We start from the raw sequence: 18,424 nt of genomic DNA, 5'->3' as shown, positions 1-18,424 counted from the left end.
GGAAATTTTAAGCCAACGATAAGGTTATATAGGGAGTCAGCAAGTACGGATTTCCTTGAATGTTCTTGTTTGCTATTCCCGAATTTTCTTCACTACCTCCATAACCTCCATATCTAATTTCTAATATCCTTCACCGTAAGAGAGATTTGATATTAGAAAGGCAGTTCACAAAATTATACTATTCTCAAGTTTAAAGTGTAAATATTTATCAAGTTTACCTTAACATAAAAAAGCCACAAATCCAACATTCAAAAATCTGGTACTTAAAAATCAACTCATTTTCTTCCTGACGTTACTAGGGGATTATCCCTCCGTATTTCTACTTGTCTGATGTAAAGACCTCTCATAGTAGATTAGGAAAGTAGATTTGAAGTCTGAATAGACACCAGGAGGTACTTTTTCAAATGAAAGTGACTTCTTCGCATTTGGGAAACTGTCCCATCCGTTCCCAGTGCATTGTGTCAAGCTCTCTCTTCTATGCAAGCAACCACAGACTGACTGCCTGGATTTTGTCCTCCTGGAGGGCTGGGAGTGGGGGAAGAGATACATGGTGGCCTCAGAGCAAACAGGAATTGAAGGCAAGCCTCTTTCTCCTCCTCCTCCTATAGCTTTCACCAATTAGAGATTCATTCCATCTAATATCTTCTTTCTAAAATGCAGAATTTGGTGGAGAGAGGGAAAGGGATTTTATTTTATTTTTATTTTTTAAAGATTTTATTTATTTAATTATTTATTTGACAGAGAGCGACACGGTGAGAGAGGGAACACAAGCAGGGGGAGTGGGAGAGGGAGAAGCAGGCTTCCCGCGGACCAGGGAGCCCGATGCTGTTCTGGATCTCAGGACCCTGGGATCCTGACCCAAGCTGAAGACAGACGCTTAACAATTGAGCCACCCAGGAGCCCGGGAAAGGGATTTTAAATCCCACTTCCACTTGGGTGAATATGAATGACTTAAACAGAAAATCAGATCTAAACCTGAGATGGCACGTGGGGAAATTCTCACTGTGGATTGGGACAGGAAAAGGAGAGGGGACAGTTTCAGCCCCAGGAGAATCAGGGCAGAGGAAATAGCTGCTTTACTTAAGACCCGCTGGCAAAATCCTCGTCTGGGAGGCTGAAGCCTGCAGCTCCCATCAGACTCTGTCTATCTTTGGATTTTTCCAGTTTAGCCTGATCTACCCCTTCACACCACACCTCCCAATCCTGACCCTACAGAGCCCGGAGACGTGGGACAGAGACCGAGAAAGATTTATGTACGAAGGGTTGTTTTATCATCACCTTCTCTTTCTCTCTATTATTGGTGTGCTGGTGTAGCATCCCTGAGACTTTCCTATTCACTCAATCCCCATCCCATTTTTAAAACAGGTATCTATGGTAACCACATTTTCCTGTGCTGAAAACCAGGACATATGATCTGACAAAATAAATGTGTTCTCATAACAACAACAGGGTAGAATCTCTAAAATCAGGTCTCTCTTGCAAATCCAGGTTGTGTGCTTAACAATGTGAATGCTTTTCACAAAATGTCTTTAACAGGAGCCTGGCAAATTTCTTTCTAGCCAGAGCTTAACGAACAGGGCCCCAGGGTTGGGAATTTGGTCAGGGTCTATTCCTTTTAAATCGCATCTGCAGAACCTCCGTAACTAAAGCAACCCGAGAGGGGGGGATTGGGTCCAAGGACACCAAGTCTGATTTCTGTTGATGCTGCTCCCCTCCCCACACTGTCCCAGGGATTCTGTAGCTATGTCATTGCCCTGGATTCTTCCTGGTTGTTTTTTTAATTTAATTTTTATTTTTTTTATAACACTCCCACCTTTTCCTTTTTTGGGTGAAAGAATCAGTTTAATTGTAAAAACAACATAACAATACTAAGGGCAATTTGGAAAAAAATGGATCACCAATAATCCCATAATTTCAATATACCTATTTTAATATTTGCATACGTTATTCAAATCTTTGTAACTAGATTAATTTTGTTTCTATTTCCTGAGGATGACTTTATGACTCTTTTGTGGATTCGGTTTGACTCCCAGTGATTATAAGCGTACTATTATTTGACTAACTTGCTCTGGTTTTCCTAATTTTCAGCTTATTTTTTTCTGATGCCCCGTTCCTTCCCAAGTAGGGGCTTTAAACCTTGAGCCTTGCAGAGGGCTGCACCCTGTGAATGCATTAAGCTCTCTGAGGTCTGTGGGAGCTAGGACATGTCAGGGCTAGTTTATGAGTAAGACAGTTCAACTTCTAAGTTTGGTTTTAACTGGAAGGAACTGCAAGGAAATGAAGGACTTGCCTTAAATGTAGATGGAATTGGTAGAGTGTTTTAAGAACTGATAGAAATTCTTACTGGATCAAAAATAATTTCCTATGTGCCTGAAATTTCCACCATTTGATTTGTTTAATGATTTTATGCATAAAGTAATAATTATTTTAGATGCATTAGCATCACAGTTGAACAGTTTACTGCAATTGATTCTTGAGAATAAGACTGAAAGTAAGTTTTGAAGTGGAGAGTAGAGAAGCATGGGACCCTGGGCCACAAGCAATAACATGGTCTGCAGAGCATAGGCCCTTGGGATTGCGTTGGGGATGAAGGGTAGTGGGGCAGATTGGAAAGGTCCTCAAGGTTGATTCTGCCGACTTCCCACTCATCAGGTTCTAAACAGTGTGAACTAATCTGTTCCTCAGCAGCAAATAGTTGGTTCTCATGACTTTCCTTCTACTCGATTTGGTTTTGATTCGATTCTGAACTACGAAGTTAATAGCGGCTAGTTAAGGGTCTGACACAAAGCCTTTATTCCATTTTTCATAGTTGCTCAGTTGGAAATTACCCAGTAGATCAGTCATGATTAGAGGGTTTATTTGGACTCAGCCATTCATTAAACCTCCAGTTTGGATTTTTCAAAGGCTGCGTGTAGATTTTCTTTTCTTTGTGACTCTGGCAGAGGTACCAAAAGTATTTATTTAAAATTAAAACTGAAAAAAAAAAATTAAAACTGAATTCAACTCACCAATTTGTATGCTAGGGATTGAATCTTTCTGTTGATTACAAAGCGGACTGATTTCCAGTTCAAATTTCTGTTCAAGGTCACCTAAGAAGAAAGAAGAAGAAACACTGGTAATCTAGAATTTGTAAAAATGAGTGTTGCTAGCTTTAGTGATCTAGTTCAAAGAAGTTATTCTGGAAATTACCGTTTGCTGCCTGTTACCATTAGGAACTCCCTAGCACCTGCGTGCTCTGGTAGCTTCTGAAAATTTAAAATATCAAGAGTGTCAAGGACCATTTACAATAGGCTCATTGTAAATAGGTATGCTCTGGGGCTAGAATAAACTTTTGACTAAGATCTGTAAAAACAAGGATACAAGTAATGAGCAATTTCCTACATGAAATAGAAGGTCTGGCTTTAAGTTACAGGTTAAGAGAACAGATTTTGTGCTCCCCCAGCCTTTCCCCCTGCCTGAGCTTAGTCTGATTTCCTCTGAACAACCAGGAATAGTGAGTAGGCAGGAAATGGGTGGGGGTGAGGGACTAGAAAATCTCACTTGAGGAACATCTCCGTCTATAGCTACAATATTAAGCAGAAATAAAGATTATCACCTTTAATCCGACTTAGTGTCACCTTGTGTAACTAAAGTTAAAAAAAAGTATAAAATTCAGAAAAATACTTCTTTTCAATGCCTTTGCCAGCTAGAAGACCAAAGGCGAAATGTACCATGTAAAGCTTTATCAGAATACTTTATCAGTCCTTCGCGGGCTGAAAGATTATGGGTAAATTTTGTGTTGGGAAAAACAGTCTGGTTAATCAGTAGAGAAGCTGGTCCTCAGAAACATTAGCTGAGTTCACAGTTGTGAATGTACACCTCTAAACGAGAGGAGATCCAAATACAACATTTGTATTGTGCTTAGTGCATGCCAGGCACTATTCTAAGCTTTTTACATATGTTAATTAATTTCATCCTCATAACAACTTCATTGTAGTACCCATATTACAGATGAAGAAACTGAGATGAAGGGAAGTATTTTGACCCAAGTTGTCACATTACTAATAAAGGGGGGAGCCTAGATTCCAACCTAAAAGTCTGGCTCCAGAGTGTCTGCACCTAACAGCTGAGCTGGAACCTAAGAGCTGCCACACCTCTGTCATTTGTTTTAAACCTGCAGCCCTGCCTCCTGTGGTCCCCTGGGCCCTGGTTATTCTCACGACTGAGGTAAGGAGATCAGTGTGGCTTAACCTGAGGAACCCAGGGAAGCCAGATGATAAGAGCCTTCTGAGGACAGGGCGTGATGGGTGGCGCCTGGGTGGCTCAGTCGTTAAGCGTCTGCCTTCAGCTCAGGTCATGATCCCAGGGTCCTGGGATCGAGCCCCGCGTCGGGCTCCCTGCTCGGCAGGGAGTCTGCTTCTCCCTCTCCCACTCCCCCTGCTTGTGTTCCTGCTCTCGCTATCTCTCTCTCTCTGTCAAATAAATAAGTAAAATCTTAAAAAAAAAAATAAAATGAGTTCTAATATTAAAATTAGTTCTACTCCTAACTTCCATAATTCTATTCATCGAGATTTTTCAGTGGGGCTTGACACTGTGGAGGAATCATCTTTGATTTCTCCCTTCCCTTCACCTTCCATATTGTGGCATCAAGTCCTGTTTATTCCTCTCTTGGGACATCTTTTTTCCCCTATTCACACTCTGCTTGACTCTATTCTGGCTTATTAATAACTCACTTTTAGTGTTTGCTTCTTAGCTAGTTTTCTTCCTTCAGTATTTCTTCTACTTCGAATATATGTGTTGCCTCAATTGCACTTTCTAAGATGACTCTCATTGTCATGTTCTCTACTTGAGCCTGGTTAGTGTACAAATCCACAAATCCCCACATTCTTGCTTTCTATGGGTCCGGCTTGCTATATGAAGCAGGTCCCCATTTCAGTGCCTTTGTCCATGTCTATCCCTCCCTAGGCAGAGCAACAGCATCCAACAGGACTTTTGGCAATGATGGAAATGTTCTCTGCACTGCCCAGCATAGTGGCTTTTTGCAATATGATCAATAAAACCGAGGAACTAAAATTTGAATTTAATTAAATTTAATTATTTTAAATTTAACTAGTCACATATGCTTCATGGCTCTCCTATTGGAAAATACAGGACGCTAACTACACATCCTCCAACACATCCAGTTCAGAGTCTATGTCCTCAGTACCAATCTTCTCCTGTGACCTCCACTGAGAGGTCATCCAATTAGATCAGTTATTCATTCAACATAGACTTATAAAGAACTGTACATTTCAGATTCTCTGTTAATCAATGTAGAGAATACAAAGAGGAAAGTTGCATCATTTTGCTCCTCCAGGAAATTTACTGCCTAGCATCTTGAGGTTATGAACCATTAACTATACTTCTTTGTATCCTTCACGACCCCTCCATGGGGATTTGTACATAGGGAAATTAACAGTTGTGCTAAGGTTTAGACAAAGCTGGAAGCAGATGTTCAATAGAAACTCTTGGGAATCTCGGTTGATTGAGAAGCTATCAATCGGTGGTTATAAGACAGAGATTCTACTTCCTTAAAACACGGAGAGGAGGGAGTTGAATGATGTTCAGAATCCTAATTTCTGTTCTCAGAATTTAATGCTATTTTCCCAATTCATGGGATGTCATCTTCCTTCCCCCCTAAGTCCTCAACCTTGATTTTAAAAGTTTTCCTCTGCTCAGCATCATGAGCAATTAAAGATACTTGGGCTAAGACTATGAGCAGTCTGTGGAAACCCAAATCCTAAACTGAGAGCCAGAATAAGATTGATCAAAATGATACAAATGGTGCTTATAGAATTACAAAAATTAATTCCCTAAAGAGGATAGGCAGTTTGGATGACCAGAGAGTCCAGTCTTTCTTTCTCCTTTTAAACAGGTAGAACTTCTGCATGACCATAATGCTATTAAATTAAAAAGGACCTGACATACCCTCTCTGTATTCCTTTCTCTGCCAGGAGACACACCAGAGCAAAGTGCATGGAAGCTCACCTTTTGTGGTCAGGGTTACACGTGTTCTAGTTTGTTTTATCTTATAACACTGCATGTACATATATTGTTAGGACAACAACGGGTTTTGATAAAGAGATCTTATGGATTCCCTTTCTTGGTTGGTCCTATTTACTCCATGTAGTTAATAACTTCAATTCCCCAGCTCCGTGGGGCTTACTATCTGCCCAAGGGACATGGCCCCCTGCCTCAAGTTGCGCATCATCTAAATAGGAGGTAAGATAAGCAAAGGAAAGGGTTAAATGGCAATCAGTGCCAACAGGGGCAGATGACTGAGTCAAAACCAAGAGGGACAGAGGAGAATCTCTTTTCTGCCCCATCGTTTGATTTCCAAGCATGAGGATCTTAGCCCTTCTCTCATATTGCTATTTCAATATTTTCTATATCACAGAGTAAATACTTGTCTGATCTAAGCCTCCTGTTCCAATTTCATCATATTTCCTTTTGTTTTCTCTCGGTCGAGATTTTATATCATAGGCCACAAGAGAACTGATTTTTGACTTCTAGCCACTCACACTCAGTCGAAGTGAAGTCACACAGAGTTGTGGGCACTCCATGAGCGCTTTTCCTCTGAGCGAAAGAGATGGTAGCAGAGCCTCCTGGCCCCACGTGAACCCAACCCCTTCTGCTTTGTCTTCTGCCTTTGGGACCATCTCAATGACACTGACACATCTTTCGATGGAAGCTTCTCCAAAAGCCTCACTGTCGCTACTTGACCTCCCCACAGAGCTGGTATGTGGGACACTTCAGGCTTTATTTGTTCTCAGCCTCTCAAACGTGATCCTGTCACTAACATCAGGGCACTGTTGTGCCTGAACAAACATCCTGAGCACTGAAACCAGGCCTGAAGAAACAAGGCTGTGTTTAAAGGCCGATATCCCACCCAGCGTCAAGATCCTGTTCGCTAATTCATAGCCTTATTTCTGAATGAGGTTAATCTCTTAAAAATTATACCCGAACTTGAGGCCATTTCTCTTCTCCCTGAATATGTTTGAGAGGATGAGCTCAATTCTTGGTCAGCTGTGCTCGGGTTCATTATTAACTTTGTTTAGGGAAGCCAGGGGAAGGAATACAGAAGGAGTCTAAGTCCCTTCAGAGCTGAAAACATTGACCCCAAAAGGCATTTCGCCTTTAGGCTGTGTTAAGCTCTTTAAAATGAAGGTCAGAGTAAAAATCAAGCTGCCCCTCACATTCTTATATCCACAGAGGAAAGCCATTAAAAAAATTACATATACATATATATAAATATATACACACGCATACATTTATTTCCCACTTTTGCTCATTTTTATTATACCTCTTGACTACCTGTTTTCATAGTAAGACAGTGTTATTTATTTTTAAATTATTTCCAAAAAAGGGCCAGATGGTTTGCAAGAAAGTCAAAGAGAAAGGTTAGGAAAGAGTTGATGAAAGAACAAATGTCATGATAGATTGCCATTTCCTGTTTGATTAGGATAAACGTCCAACAGGAAGAGGGGCGGGGAGAACTCAGCTGTCAGATCACTACTAACCTTGCCTGTAGAATTCTTCACAGACTCTTTCACTCCATTGCTTGCTCATCTCCCAGATTCTGCAAGGATTGCAAATGTCGGCACACTTCAAGGCAATCTGAGAAATGACAGGGCGGGGAGAGATGGTCAGAGGATGACCCTCAGCAGCAAATACACCCTATGCCCAAGGGCCCGTCCCACCCTCCAGGGTGCCTCATGGCCCCAAGCCCGTATTTACAGAGCGCCTCTTCAAGAAACAGCACTTCTTCACCACCACACAAAACCTTCATTCAGAATTCCCACTTTATAGCTTTGAGAAGGAGAGAAGAGCCACCGTCCAAGGACACAGAGCTTTCTGGAGGAGGCTTGGGGTGGGGTGGCCAAAGAAAGCGGGCAGTCTGGCTCCTTCTCTCACCCCACCCCTTGAGAGCAGGGAAGCCGCAGGGGCCCCAGCCAGGTTCCAGTGAGATCATTTGGACCTCACCCTCACAGTGGCCACACTGACAGACTCCGTGTGTCACTTCGCTTCTGCGTGCGCTCTCGTGCCTGTGTCTATGTGTCCTAAGCAAGCCCCGACTGCCAGCCAGGGAGCTCGGTCCTATCAACCCTTGGAGCGTGTTGTTTGCAAAGCTCATTCAAGGCTTACCTCACACTGGTCTGGATCGGGGATGCTGACTCTAAGAGGGTTACCTTGAATTCCCAGAAAAGTAGATTCCTCCCTTAACCACCGCCCGCTGAGAAGGGCCCCTGCTAGCGCGCCCTGCCCACCAGCAAAGTCTATCTGTTTTGACCCAGTTCCTTGGCATCATAGAATCGCTGACCGTGCTGGTGTCTGGGAAAGCCCCGATCATATTAAAGTTACCAATTTGATTGTTGAGGGGGACACCAGTCCAGATGGAGTAGGTGAGGGGCAGAAGTCACCTCCAGGCTCTGCCCTTCAGGAATTCATTTGCGTTAGCAAGCTTTCCTTTTGAAATGCAAGTGTGCCGCCCAATTCTTTCAGCTACTCCCAACCAAGCTGGAGTCGTGAGCACCAGATACCTTGATCTTTGTGGCACCCAGGGACTGAACACGAGTTTGGAAAGAAAAGAAGGACAGAGACCTAGTTCTACAGCTGGGAGGAAGGCATTTTCTCAGAAGGATGGAGCACTGGGGACAGCCACAGAGGGCAGCAGGAAAGCATGGAACAAAATCACTGTCCAGTTCAGTCTGCCGTGTGCAGCGCCATTTCCCTGGGTAAAGTTGGTCTATCTAGATGAATCCAGGGTCCATCCATTCAGCCTTTTGTGCCAAAAGGAAAGAAGGAAGACAAGAGAAAACACAAGAAAAGGGCTCTGGTTTAGACACCAGCTCAGACCTCCACTCCTGGGGTCCACTCGTCTTCTTGTTCTCATGTCACAAATGGCTTCTTGCCGTGGAATGAAGCAGGAAGGGTCGCGCCTGACACAATTTAGTTCATTCAGTTAAACTTAACCTAATTTATTGATTGGTGTCTAAAATTGGTAAGACTAGGTAAACATGTTTGTGAGTGATGAATTTAGGAATAAAAGGAAGTAAAGCAGGGTTTGATGAAACAGGTTTTACGTGAAGGAAGATTACTTGGTTTTCAATTTTGTTCATACTACAGTTAATATAATCTAGTTTTGTGTTACAGAAACAGTATTTCTAAATTGTACAGGTATCACAGTGGTCACTTCTACATCGAGCCACAAAACGTGGTAGGTTCTTACCACGTACAATCGTCCTGCAGGGCTACTTTGTGGTTACTTGGCTACCGATCAAGGAAAAGTGAGAGATTATCAACTTAATGACACGAAACCCAGATTTTGCTTGCTTGGAAACCACTTAAAAATTTCATGTGTCTCAGAGCTTTTCATAAGGTCGGTCACTGCTCTAACTTATCCCGTGGGGGATACTCCTTCTCACAGGTGCTAAAGTGACTGATCACATCCCGAAGAAGCGTTTTTACTCAGCAAGGATGGCAGCCTTTGGGTTGTTGTTGTTGTTGTTTACCTGAAGCATAAAATGCCTGTCGTGTACATCCTCCAGTCTTAAATCTTTATTGTGGAGGTGCGTTTTCAATCTGGTCAGAAATTCATTCTGCCTGTTGATGTCTGTTGCCAAGATCAAGGAGCCCAGCTGCTGTTCAATATCCTGTCTGCATCCACAAGAGGGAAAGAGAAGACACACACACACAAAGCAGATCCTTTTGAGGAGGGTGATTGATTCTGCCACCATCAGGTGGCTTGTAACCTCATTTCTGCCTTGGCTTCTGTTTGTCACCGAGAGTCCAGTCCCTCTGAGCCCAAGGGGGATTCTCTCACCCACGGTCACTTCTGTCTTTGGGCAGGAGGTGTGCTAATAACTGTACAGCGTGATTGAAACCTTGAGTGAACAAAGTTGTGGTAGTTTATACATTCCCATGGTAACCATGGGTCTAAAACCTGAAAATCGACTAGACATGCATGCTTTAAGTGGGACACAAAAAGACTGATAGAATCGCAGGAGTTTGGATTGTGCTCCTAAAGAGTTGAAACCAGCTCAAACATTCAAATTTGCATGGGGAGAAAAGGGCATAATGATAGTACTAATGAGGAAGATAATAATAGTGACTATGCTATGGTATGGAAAGATACACCAACGGAACAAAACAGGCCAGGAAAGATACCGGAACTTAAAAAAGAATCATGGGTAGTTAAGACACCATTAAAAACCAGTGGGCAAGGGCGCCTGGGTGGCTCAGTTGGTTAAGCGACTGCCTTCAGCTCAGGTCATGATCCTGGAGTCCCTGGATCAAGTCCCGCATCGGGCTTCCTGCTCGGCAGGGAGTCTGCTTCGTCCTCTGACCCTATCCCCTCTCAGGTGTTCTCTCTCTCTCTCAAATAAATAAATAAAATCTTAAACAAACAAACAAACAAACAAACAAAAAAAACCCAGTGGGCAAGCAATATATTAGTCGACAAATGGTATAGGGAAAATGAGATATTTTGGAAAAATAAGCAAATTAGAGCTTTACCTCACACAGAGAAGGTAATCAATAGAAGAAAAGATCCGTAACTATTTTTAAAAATTCATCTTTAAAAATTCAGTATAGGGCAACCCTCTCAGGTCCCCTCCCTCCTTGGGAGCTTTGTACTATCACTTTGCTATTGCTCAATAAACCTTGCTTTGCTGCCCACCACAATAAATAAATAATAAAAATTCAATATATTTAGGTTTGTATATAACATCTGCATTTAGCAGTCTATGTGAAGTTGATGGTCGCTTATGTTTGAACTCATTCTTTACTCCTCTGCCCCCCACGTCTTAGGTATATGGTGTCAGACTTTATATCCTTTTATTTTGTAGGGTGCATAGAGCACACAGAGTTGAATGAATAGGTATGAAGTAAATATCTGTCATCCCCAGCCAGGTCGAGAACATGAATACATAGGCAACTGCATACAAGGACTGACTCCTGCACCTGCCCCCATATTCCTTTTCGAATTATTGCGTAACAGTGATTCTTCCCACAAAAGTGATTTATAACGCTGCATCCTACAAAGGCATAACAAACATGGCATTTTTATCTGGAATCCATAGGGGTGAGTAGGCGTATCTCAGGAAATGAATATAGCTGAGTAACCAGCAGGATTAAGGCGGGTGAGACAAGTCTGGTCCCGAGTCCTTCCCTCCTTTCTTCCTTTAGTTTTGTTCTTTCCTGTCTGCTCTCTCTCCTTCTCTCCCTTCTCTCCTTTCTTTCTTTAGCTGTCCCTGCCACTTACCTCCTCCTTTCTTCTCCTTCTTACTTGATTTCTTACTCAAGTTTTTAGTTCTTTTGCATTTAGTTCTTTGGATCTTTCCAACTGTTCTAGCAAAAGGCACAGGTTTTTATGCCATGCATGATGATTGGTTTTATTTCATTCCAGGAGGTAAAAAGCTATCAGATTTAAAATTCTTCCTGCAAATGCCACATTCCTCTGGGTGCTAGGAAACAGCACCAGGTAGTATCACAGGGCCAGGAATAAACGTAGGAGCCCAGAGCACACTGCCTGTTCTATAGAGATGCAACTCGGCACTTGACTTTAAGTTATGCAACCTTCAGAAAGAAGGGTGCAGGGATTTATCTATCTATTCTCCTCTAGCTATCCTGGGCTCTGCGCGTTTAATTTAACAGGTCAGAATTAGTGGTGGCCTTGAAAGATGTTACAGCAGTTAACTCAGGACCATGTGGAAAATGAGGTACTGGCCTTGGATTTAGTAGGACTTGGCCTAAATACCTGGGCTAACAAACAGTGGACCAGGAAACTAGTATCTCCCTTTCTGTTTCAAATACAAGAGACATAGGTAAATTAATGGCCAAAAAACCCGGCCGGGGCCAATTCAGTTACTTTAACAAGAGACAGTTCAGGAAAGAATTTCTGACTTCTATTTTTGCTAAGACTGGCCATTACAAAACAAACTTTATTGCACTAGTCTTAAATCTAGCTTGAGATCTCCTGTGTTCCTCCTTGATAAATATTTATTATTTGGATCTTCGTGGGAGGACAATGTTGCTAACATAAAAGACAGGAATTGGACAAAGCAGAGCATTGATGCTGAAGAGTGTGAAAGCTGAGAGCTGTTTATTATCCTTCTTCCTGATGTTAGGTCATAGACTATGCAAGGGCCTTTCAAAGCTCACGGAGAGATTCGGATTCTGGGTTGCTGTAACTGACACCTGATCGACAACCAAGCGCGGGCAGGAAGCGCAGCCGGCTGGCTCCCTGCCATTAACCCTGGTGTCTCCAGCATGCCCTGGAGAAAGCAGCTGATCTCTAAGGTGTGGACATCAGTACGTTTCAGCTCTACACCGCTTACGTCATTTCCTCTGGCAAGTGAGCGAGAAGCCTTGATTCTCGAAGCATGCCGATTGTAGATCGCCAGTGGTGATTCTCCAGCACAGACATATTCTAGAAAGAAAGAAAAAGCTATAAATGAGAGCGACGTCAGAGTCTGATCTTTCACACTGCACACAGTTTCCCTGAGGCCAGTGTTTTCCCTCCAGCCAGTCTACCTGGTGACAAAGGGGCAGACGAGAAAGGAAACATGAAATAAAACAACCACAGGCTTATAATGATGGTGGGATAGTGTCGGGGTAGTGGCTGGGCTGGCCCTTGCTGACCCTCCCCCGGTGGGTCATTCTCTCTTGCCCCTGCCTCCATTTTTCGTAGCTAAGTCAGGCAGCACTCAATGTAGAAGAGAACAAGTGAAGCAGGTAAAAATAGGCAGTAATGGATACCATGTGTCTATGTGCATAACATAATCCAAGATTATACTACTCAACTGGTCAGAGGTGGGCCTCACAACCTCCGATCCACTGCACTAACCATTGTTTCTCCACGCCGACAAGAGCCTTCTGTGTCTGAACCAGCCCTGCAGCTGGTGACATGTTCAGATTCCTGAGTCCCAGTCAATACAGTTTTGATTTGGTAGGTTTGTGGTGAGTAATTTTCTTTATTTTATTTTATTTTATTTTAATTTTTTTTTTAAGATTTTATTTATTTGTGAGAGAGAGAATGAGAGACAGAGAGCATGAGAGGGAGGAGGGTCAGAGGGAGAAGCAGACTCCCCGCCGAGCAGGGAGCCCGATGCGGGACTCGATCCAGGGACTCCAGGATCATGACCTGAGCCGAAGGCAGTCTCTTAACCGACTGAGCCACCCAGGCGCCCGATTGTGGTGAGTAATTTTCATGTTAACTAGAGCTTGAGAATCACTGCTATGGAAGCGGCTTTATCAATAACCTTCGTGATCAGTGTATTGGTATCTAGCCTTTTAGGGATGAGTTTCAATCCACAGGTGCTTCCTTGTTCAATGATCTTGATATTTCTTCCCTCGTGGGAACCTCTACTATGTTTCCTCTCTCCTTTGACCTTATTGTTATCTTAAATAGGCTGCTTGTGTACCCATTAGCTAACTGTTTAAATACGACTAGTTCTTACAATCCATTGTGTTTCATGCGAATCAGCAAGCATTATGACCTTGCCACTGACCTGATGCATATAGGATTGAATCCCTCTGGTCCCCAGGAAATATTTTTGCTTTTTTTCATTTATTCATTCTCCATTTTGTTTCAAATGCGGTTATAAACTTACATAAAATACAGGAAGATCGCACTTGTTAAAAATGATAAGGTATCGTATGACTCTGTGTATAGGAGGTACCCAGAGTAGTCAAATTCATAGAGACAGAAAGAAGAGTGGTTGCCAGGGGCTGGGGGAACAGGGAGTTATTATGTAATGAGTACAGAGTTTCAGTTTTGCAAGATGAAAAGAGTTCTAGAGATGGATGGTGGTGATGTGCTTAATACCACTGAATTGTATATTTAAAAATGGTTGATATGGTGAACTTTATATCATATTCATTTTTCCACAGTTCGAACATAAATTGAGAAGGAAGAAGCAAGGAAAATAATATGGAGCCTAATGGAGCCAGGAGAGAGATTGGGAACTATCCCATCATTGTGCCCCCCATGCCCCGCTGTAACTGAGCCACCCATGCAATGCTCAACTTTTTCAGCAAATGGAAAAAGAGAAGCCCCGTGAGTGATACAGTCTAGGGTCCATTAGGAAAAAGCAAGTTCAAGAAAACCTTAACTGTCCTTGGTTCTCAAACCAGACAATGATTTCCCTTTGGACTTTGTAGAGTGAGTTTCATGAGACAGCATCTTGTATAGGCCGCTCTGTTTCCCTTCCTTTCTCTCCTTGCCAAGGAATTATTACTCTTTATTTGCCACTTGACCGTGTTTGAACCAATGATGAGATTTGGTGACTTTTATCAATTGGTCTATTAGCTCCTTTTGGGCATGAGCCACACACAACAAAAGAGAATGTTTATTAGAAATAACATGCCAGACTAATTTGTTTTGATTGCAAAATTTGTAAGAGCAGAGAGTGATAGGTTAGTGTGATGTGACGGATGTTCTGTAGTGCTGTGACATTTAATTCAGTCCCTCCTGAGCGTTCACTTGCAAGACTAATTCCTGTGGGTGTGGACACGAGCAAATTTTTCAAGGGGTCAGAAAACTGTAACAAGACCTAATGATAAATGACACCATATCCCTGTTGAGTGGAACAAAAGTGTCTGGAGGATTGCCTTAAGCATTGTTACTCATGCCAGCCTGATTTTACATCTTCATTAATAATCTTCCTGAAGACAGGATAAAAGGATACTTGGGAAATTTGCTGGTGAAACCATATTTGGAGTTGAGCTCTGGGAAAGTGGAAGGAAACTGAGCGAGCCTGGACCCTGGCACAGAATAAAAGACAATAGAATACATGATTACAAACACAAATTTTCGTGGAGGAGTCATTATAAATAAAAGCATGTTTTGGCCAGAACTGTGTTGGAAGGAGGGGTCGCTCCATGGATTCCAGAGAACAAGAAAAGAAAACCGGGGGGATGAATATTTATGAAGCACCTACTCTGTGCCAGGCATCTATATGATCTCATTCAATCTTCACATAACTCTCTACTATTTTTATCATTAAGTCACAGATACTAAAAGTTCAGGTCTCTCTGCAGGGCTGCACAGTTAGTGAGTGGTTGAGGACAGCCTTAAACCCAGGCCTGCCAGTTCTCAAGGCCGAAGCTTTGCACACACCCCTTGCTGCCTCCCAAGAATTTCCTCTGTGTGGCCACATCCAAGCATTCAGAAGCCTGACCTTTATAAACCGATGAATGCCTGCAGTTATGCTTAATTTTCCAGAAATTACCTATTTTAAAAGTCTATGGTTAATTGTTTTAATGAGATGTTAGTTTCTAACCCCACATTGGAATCTTTGCATTTACCTTCAAATTTCATTTCACTGCAAAAAATCTTGTAGTTGGAATGTTAGGAGTTGAGTAGATTTAGGTTGTGTTGGGGAAGAACTAATCTCATCGGCTTTTAGCCCGCATATCCGATTAGACCTGTTGGTTCTTCCAACATGGCGATGCTTATGCCATCTCTTGCCTTCATTCAAGTGACCCTATTTCCATGCTTTAGTATCCTTCTTAATTCTAACCTCCTGTAATCCATCCTCCCTACAGTGGCCAGAATGTGACTTGTTCACTTGACAGTTTGTTTTTAATCATCTCCTTAATCATTGGTTGAAATATAAACTAATATTTTTTGAGCACCTACTAATATGCCAGGTGCTATGGTGGGTACTAGGAATGGAAAGATTAATAAGACAAAATCGCTGCCCTCAATTCAAGGAGTTCACCTAAGTGAGTTCACCGAACTTCCGTATGGTTATGCCATCTGCTTTCTCCCACGCTCCAAACCCTATATGATTATCAGATAAATGAAGCCTAACTACTTAGCTCAGTTTTCTTTTTTTTAAAGATTTTATTTATTTATTTGAGAGAGAGAATGAGAGACAGAGAGCATGAGAGGGAGGAGGGTCAGAGGGAGAAGCAGGCTCCCTGCCGAGCAGGGAGCCCGATGCGGGACTCGATCCCGGGACTCCAGGATCATGACCTGAGCTGAAGGCAGTCGCTTAACCAACTGAGCCACCCAGGCACCCACCCTATAAGATTCTTTATCAGATAAATGAAGCCTAACTACTTAGCTCAGTTTTCTTTTTTTTTTAAAGATTTTATTTATTTATTTGAGAGAGAGAATGAGATAGAGAGAGCATGAGGGGGGGAGGGTCAGAGGGAGAAGCAGACTTCCTGCTGAGCAGGGAGCCCGATGCGGGACTCGATCCCGAGACTCCAGGATCATGACCTGAGCTGAAGGCAGTCGCTTAACCACCTGAGCCACCCAGGCGCCCACTTAGCTCAGTTTTCAATGCTCTCAGAAAATTACCTCAACTGCCATCCTATTCCTACACGTTTGAGACAAATGAATATCATTATCTCTCCTTGCCTATAAAGCTCTTATAGTCCAAATAAATGATGCCACTTTAGTAAGATGGTAACATATTGTTGACATAATTATTAAATTATTAATATATGACTGTCCTTTCAGTGTTCTTTTGTTAGTTTCATGTCTTCCAAGGTGGTTTATAATCCTCAAACACCTCTTTCTCTGTGTTTACTTATCAAACTATCACCTGTCTTTCAAAGTCCACTTCAAATACTCCATCCACAAAGCCATTTGGAATCATTTCAGTCAGAGGCAAACTTGGTTTGCTGAGCTGTAGCTCTTGCTGTAGCTCTTTCTTTTGGCATTACTTAGGTCCTGAGTCCCGGAGGACTCCGTGCCATTGATGTAGGTGAGAGTTATTCATGCACTTACCAGATTATAAGCTACATGTGAGTAGAAAACCTGTCTTGTTCTTTTTTTATCCACTCCACTCTAAGCCTTGCACAGAGAACGTACTTTCTATTAATTTGCAAAATAAGTTGCTGAACATATTATTTTATTCATTCAACAAATATATCGAACACTTACTCTGTTCTAGGCACTGATTACATCAACAAACAAGACAGGGAACTGGTGGTGGCAGGAATGAGGAGAGACAGATAATAAACAATAAACATAATAAATACTTTAATTCTGAAAAAAATTGCATTCATCTCAAAAGATAGTAAATGCATGGAAAGAAGAAAAATAGAGCAGAATAGTGGGAATTTGAGAGCCTTTGGAAGTGGGGCTGCTAAGGTAGTTGGGTAAGAGGTAAAATTTGAACAAAGGCTTGAAGGTAGGAGGGAGTGTGAGAGGGGAAGTATTAGGGTAAGAAGTTAGACAGTGAGAAACCAGATCATGTACGGCGTTCTGGCTATTATGGTTTTGATTTTACTCTGAGAGAAATAAGAATCCACTGCAGGAGTTTGGGAGGAAGGAAATGATAAAAGATTTTAATAAGATCACTGAGGCTGCTGTGTTGAAAGTGGACTTTGGTGGGAATAAGTGTAGAAGCAGGCGTAGGAAGCTATTTGGGGGTAAAAGCAGTCATCCAGGCAAGAGATGATGGAGGCTTGGGGAACGAGGTGGAAGGGGTGAGAAGGGTTAATCTGGATCTGTAAGGATGACTGCAATGTTTCTGGCCTGAGCAGCTGGAAGGATGGCATGCCCATCACCTGTGATGGGCAGGTTGCAGGTGGAGTGGATTTACAGGACCTCAGTGTTGGACATGTTGAGTTCTAGATGTCTGTTGGACACATGGACATCATAGTGGAGATAACAAACAGCCAAAGCAGTATTAACAACAACAAAAGGAAAATAAAATAGTTGCATGGATGTTGTAGTAATTCACAGACTGGAGAGAGAAGGTCACATAAAGGGAAAGACCATGCTGATTAATCATTCTGATGGTTTCTGCTTTAAAATTAAGCATCAGGTGTAGCAGAGAGACTCCTGAGCGTTTATCCCCTCAATCTATTTCCTTTTCTCCTTATTCACAGAGCCTCAGTTTTTAGAAGGTCTCATGGCTGGTTCAAAGAGAACATTTTCCAGCCTTCTTTATAACTAGGTGGGATCAGTTGGCTAATTATGACTCATTAAATGTAAGCAGAAATGTTGTGTGGGATTTCTGGGAAGCCTGTTTAATGGGAACTGACTTCTCTGACAGAGGCCTCTTTTGTTTTTCCCATTCTTCCTTCTCACTGTCTGGAATGCAGAAGGAATAGCTAGAGCTCCAGCAGCTATCTTGGGCAATGAGGACAAGTGTCACACCCTAATGATGGTAGCTTGTAGAACTAAAAGGATCCTTGGTCCCCTCATCCTTAATTTTGTGAAGCCACTGTGCCTGCTCTGAACTACCAACCTCTAGACTTCTTTGATGGAGGATAGAGATAAACTTCTGTCCTTGGTTAAGTCACTAATAACACCAAGTAATTTAAGTTAGTTTATTGTCTTCCATATCACCCTGGAAGAGTTAATGGAAGGCCTTTTCAATGTTCTGATCTGTAATCATGCTTGGTTTTTGCATTAGCGTGATAGTAAAGAAATTTATAA

General features: G+C 42.3%; 1 protein-coding gene across 4 annotated transcripts in view; it reads right to left on the bottom strand.

Annotated features, from left to right (window-relative positions):
- PDE7B (phosphodiesterase 7B) overlaps positions 1-18,424 on the bottom strand; it is a 322,239-nt gene that overhangs the window by 4,675 nt on the left and 299,140 nt on the right. For all 4 annotated transcript variants that reach the window (XM_045865600.3, XM_045865599.3, XM_045865598.3 and 1 more), the window contains 4 exons: positions 12,357-12,448; positions 9,531-9,675; positions 7,539-7,635; positions 3,009-3,089 (listed from right to left, as the gene is read on the bottom strand). In XM_045865600.3, the coding sequence (XP_045721556.1) occupies positions 3,009-3,089; positions 7,539-7,635; positions 9,531-9,675; positions 12,357-12,448 (415 nt within the window). The remainder of the gene's footprint in view (positions 1-3,008; positions 3,090-7,538; positions 7,636-9,530; positions 9,676-12,356; positions 12,449-18,424) is intronic.

This window comes from Mirounga angustirostris, unplaced genomic scaffold (genome assembly GCF_029215605.1).
Source record: "Mirounga angustirostris isolate CCGP_5_RB_7025 unplaced genomic scaffold, mMirAng1.0.hap1 SCAF_8, whole genome shotgun sequence".
Lineage (NCBI taxonomy): Eukaryota > Metazoa > Chordata > Mammalia > Carnivora > Phocidae > Mirounga > Mirounga angustirostris.
The sequence above is the reverse complement of the archived record's forward strand: the minus strand, read 5'-3'. Positions and strand labels throughout refer to the sequence as shown.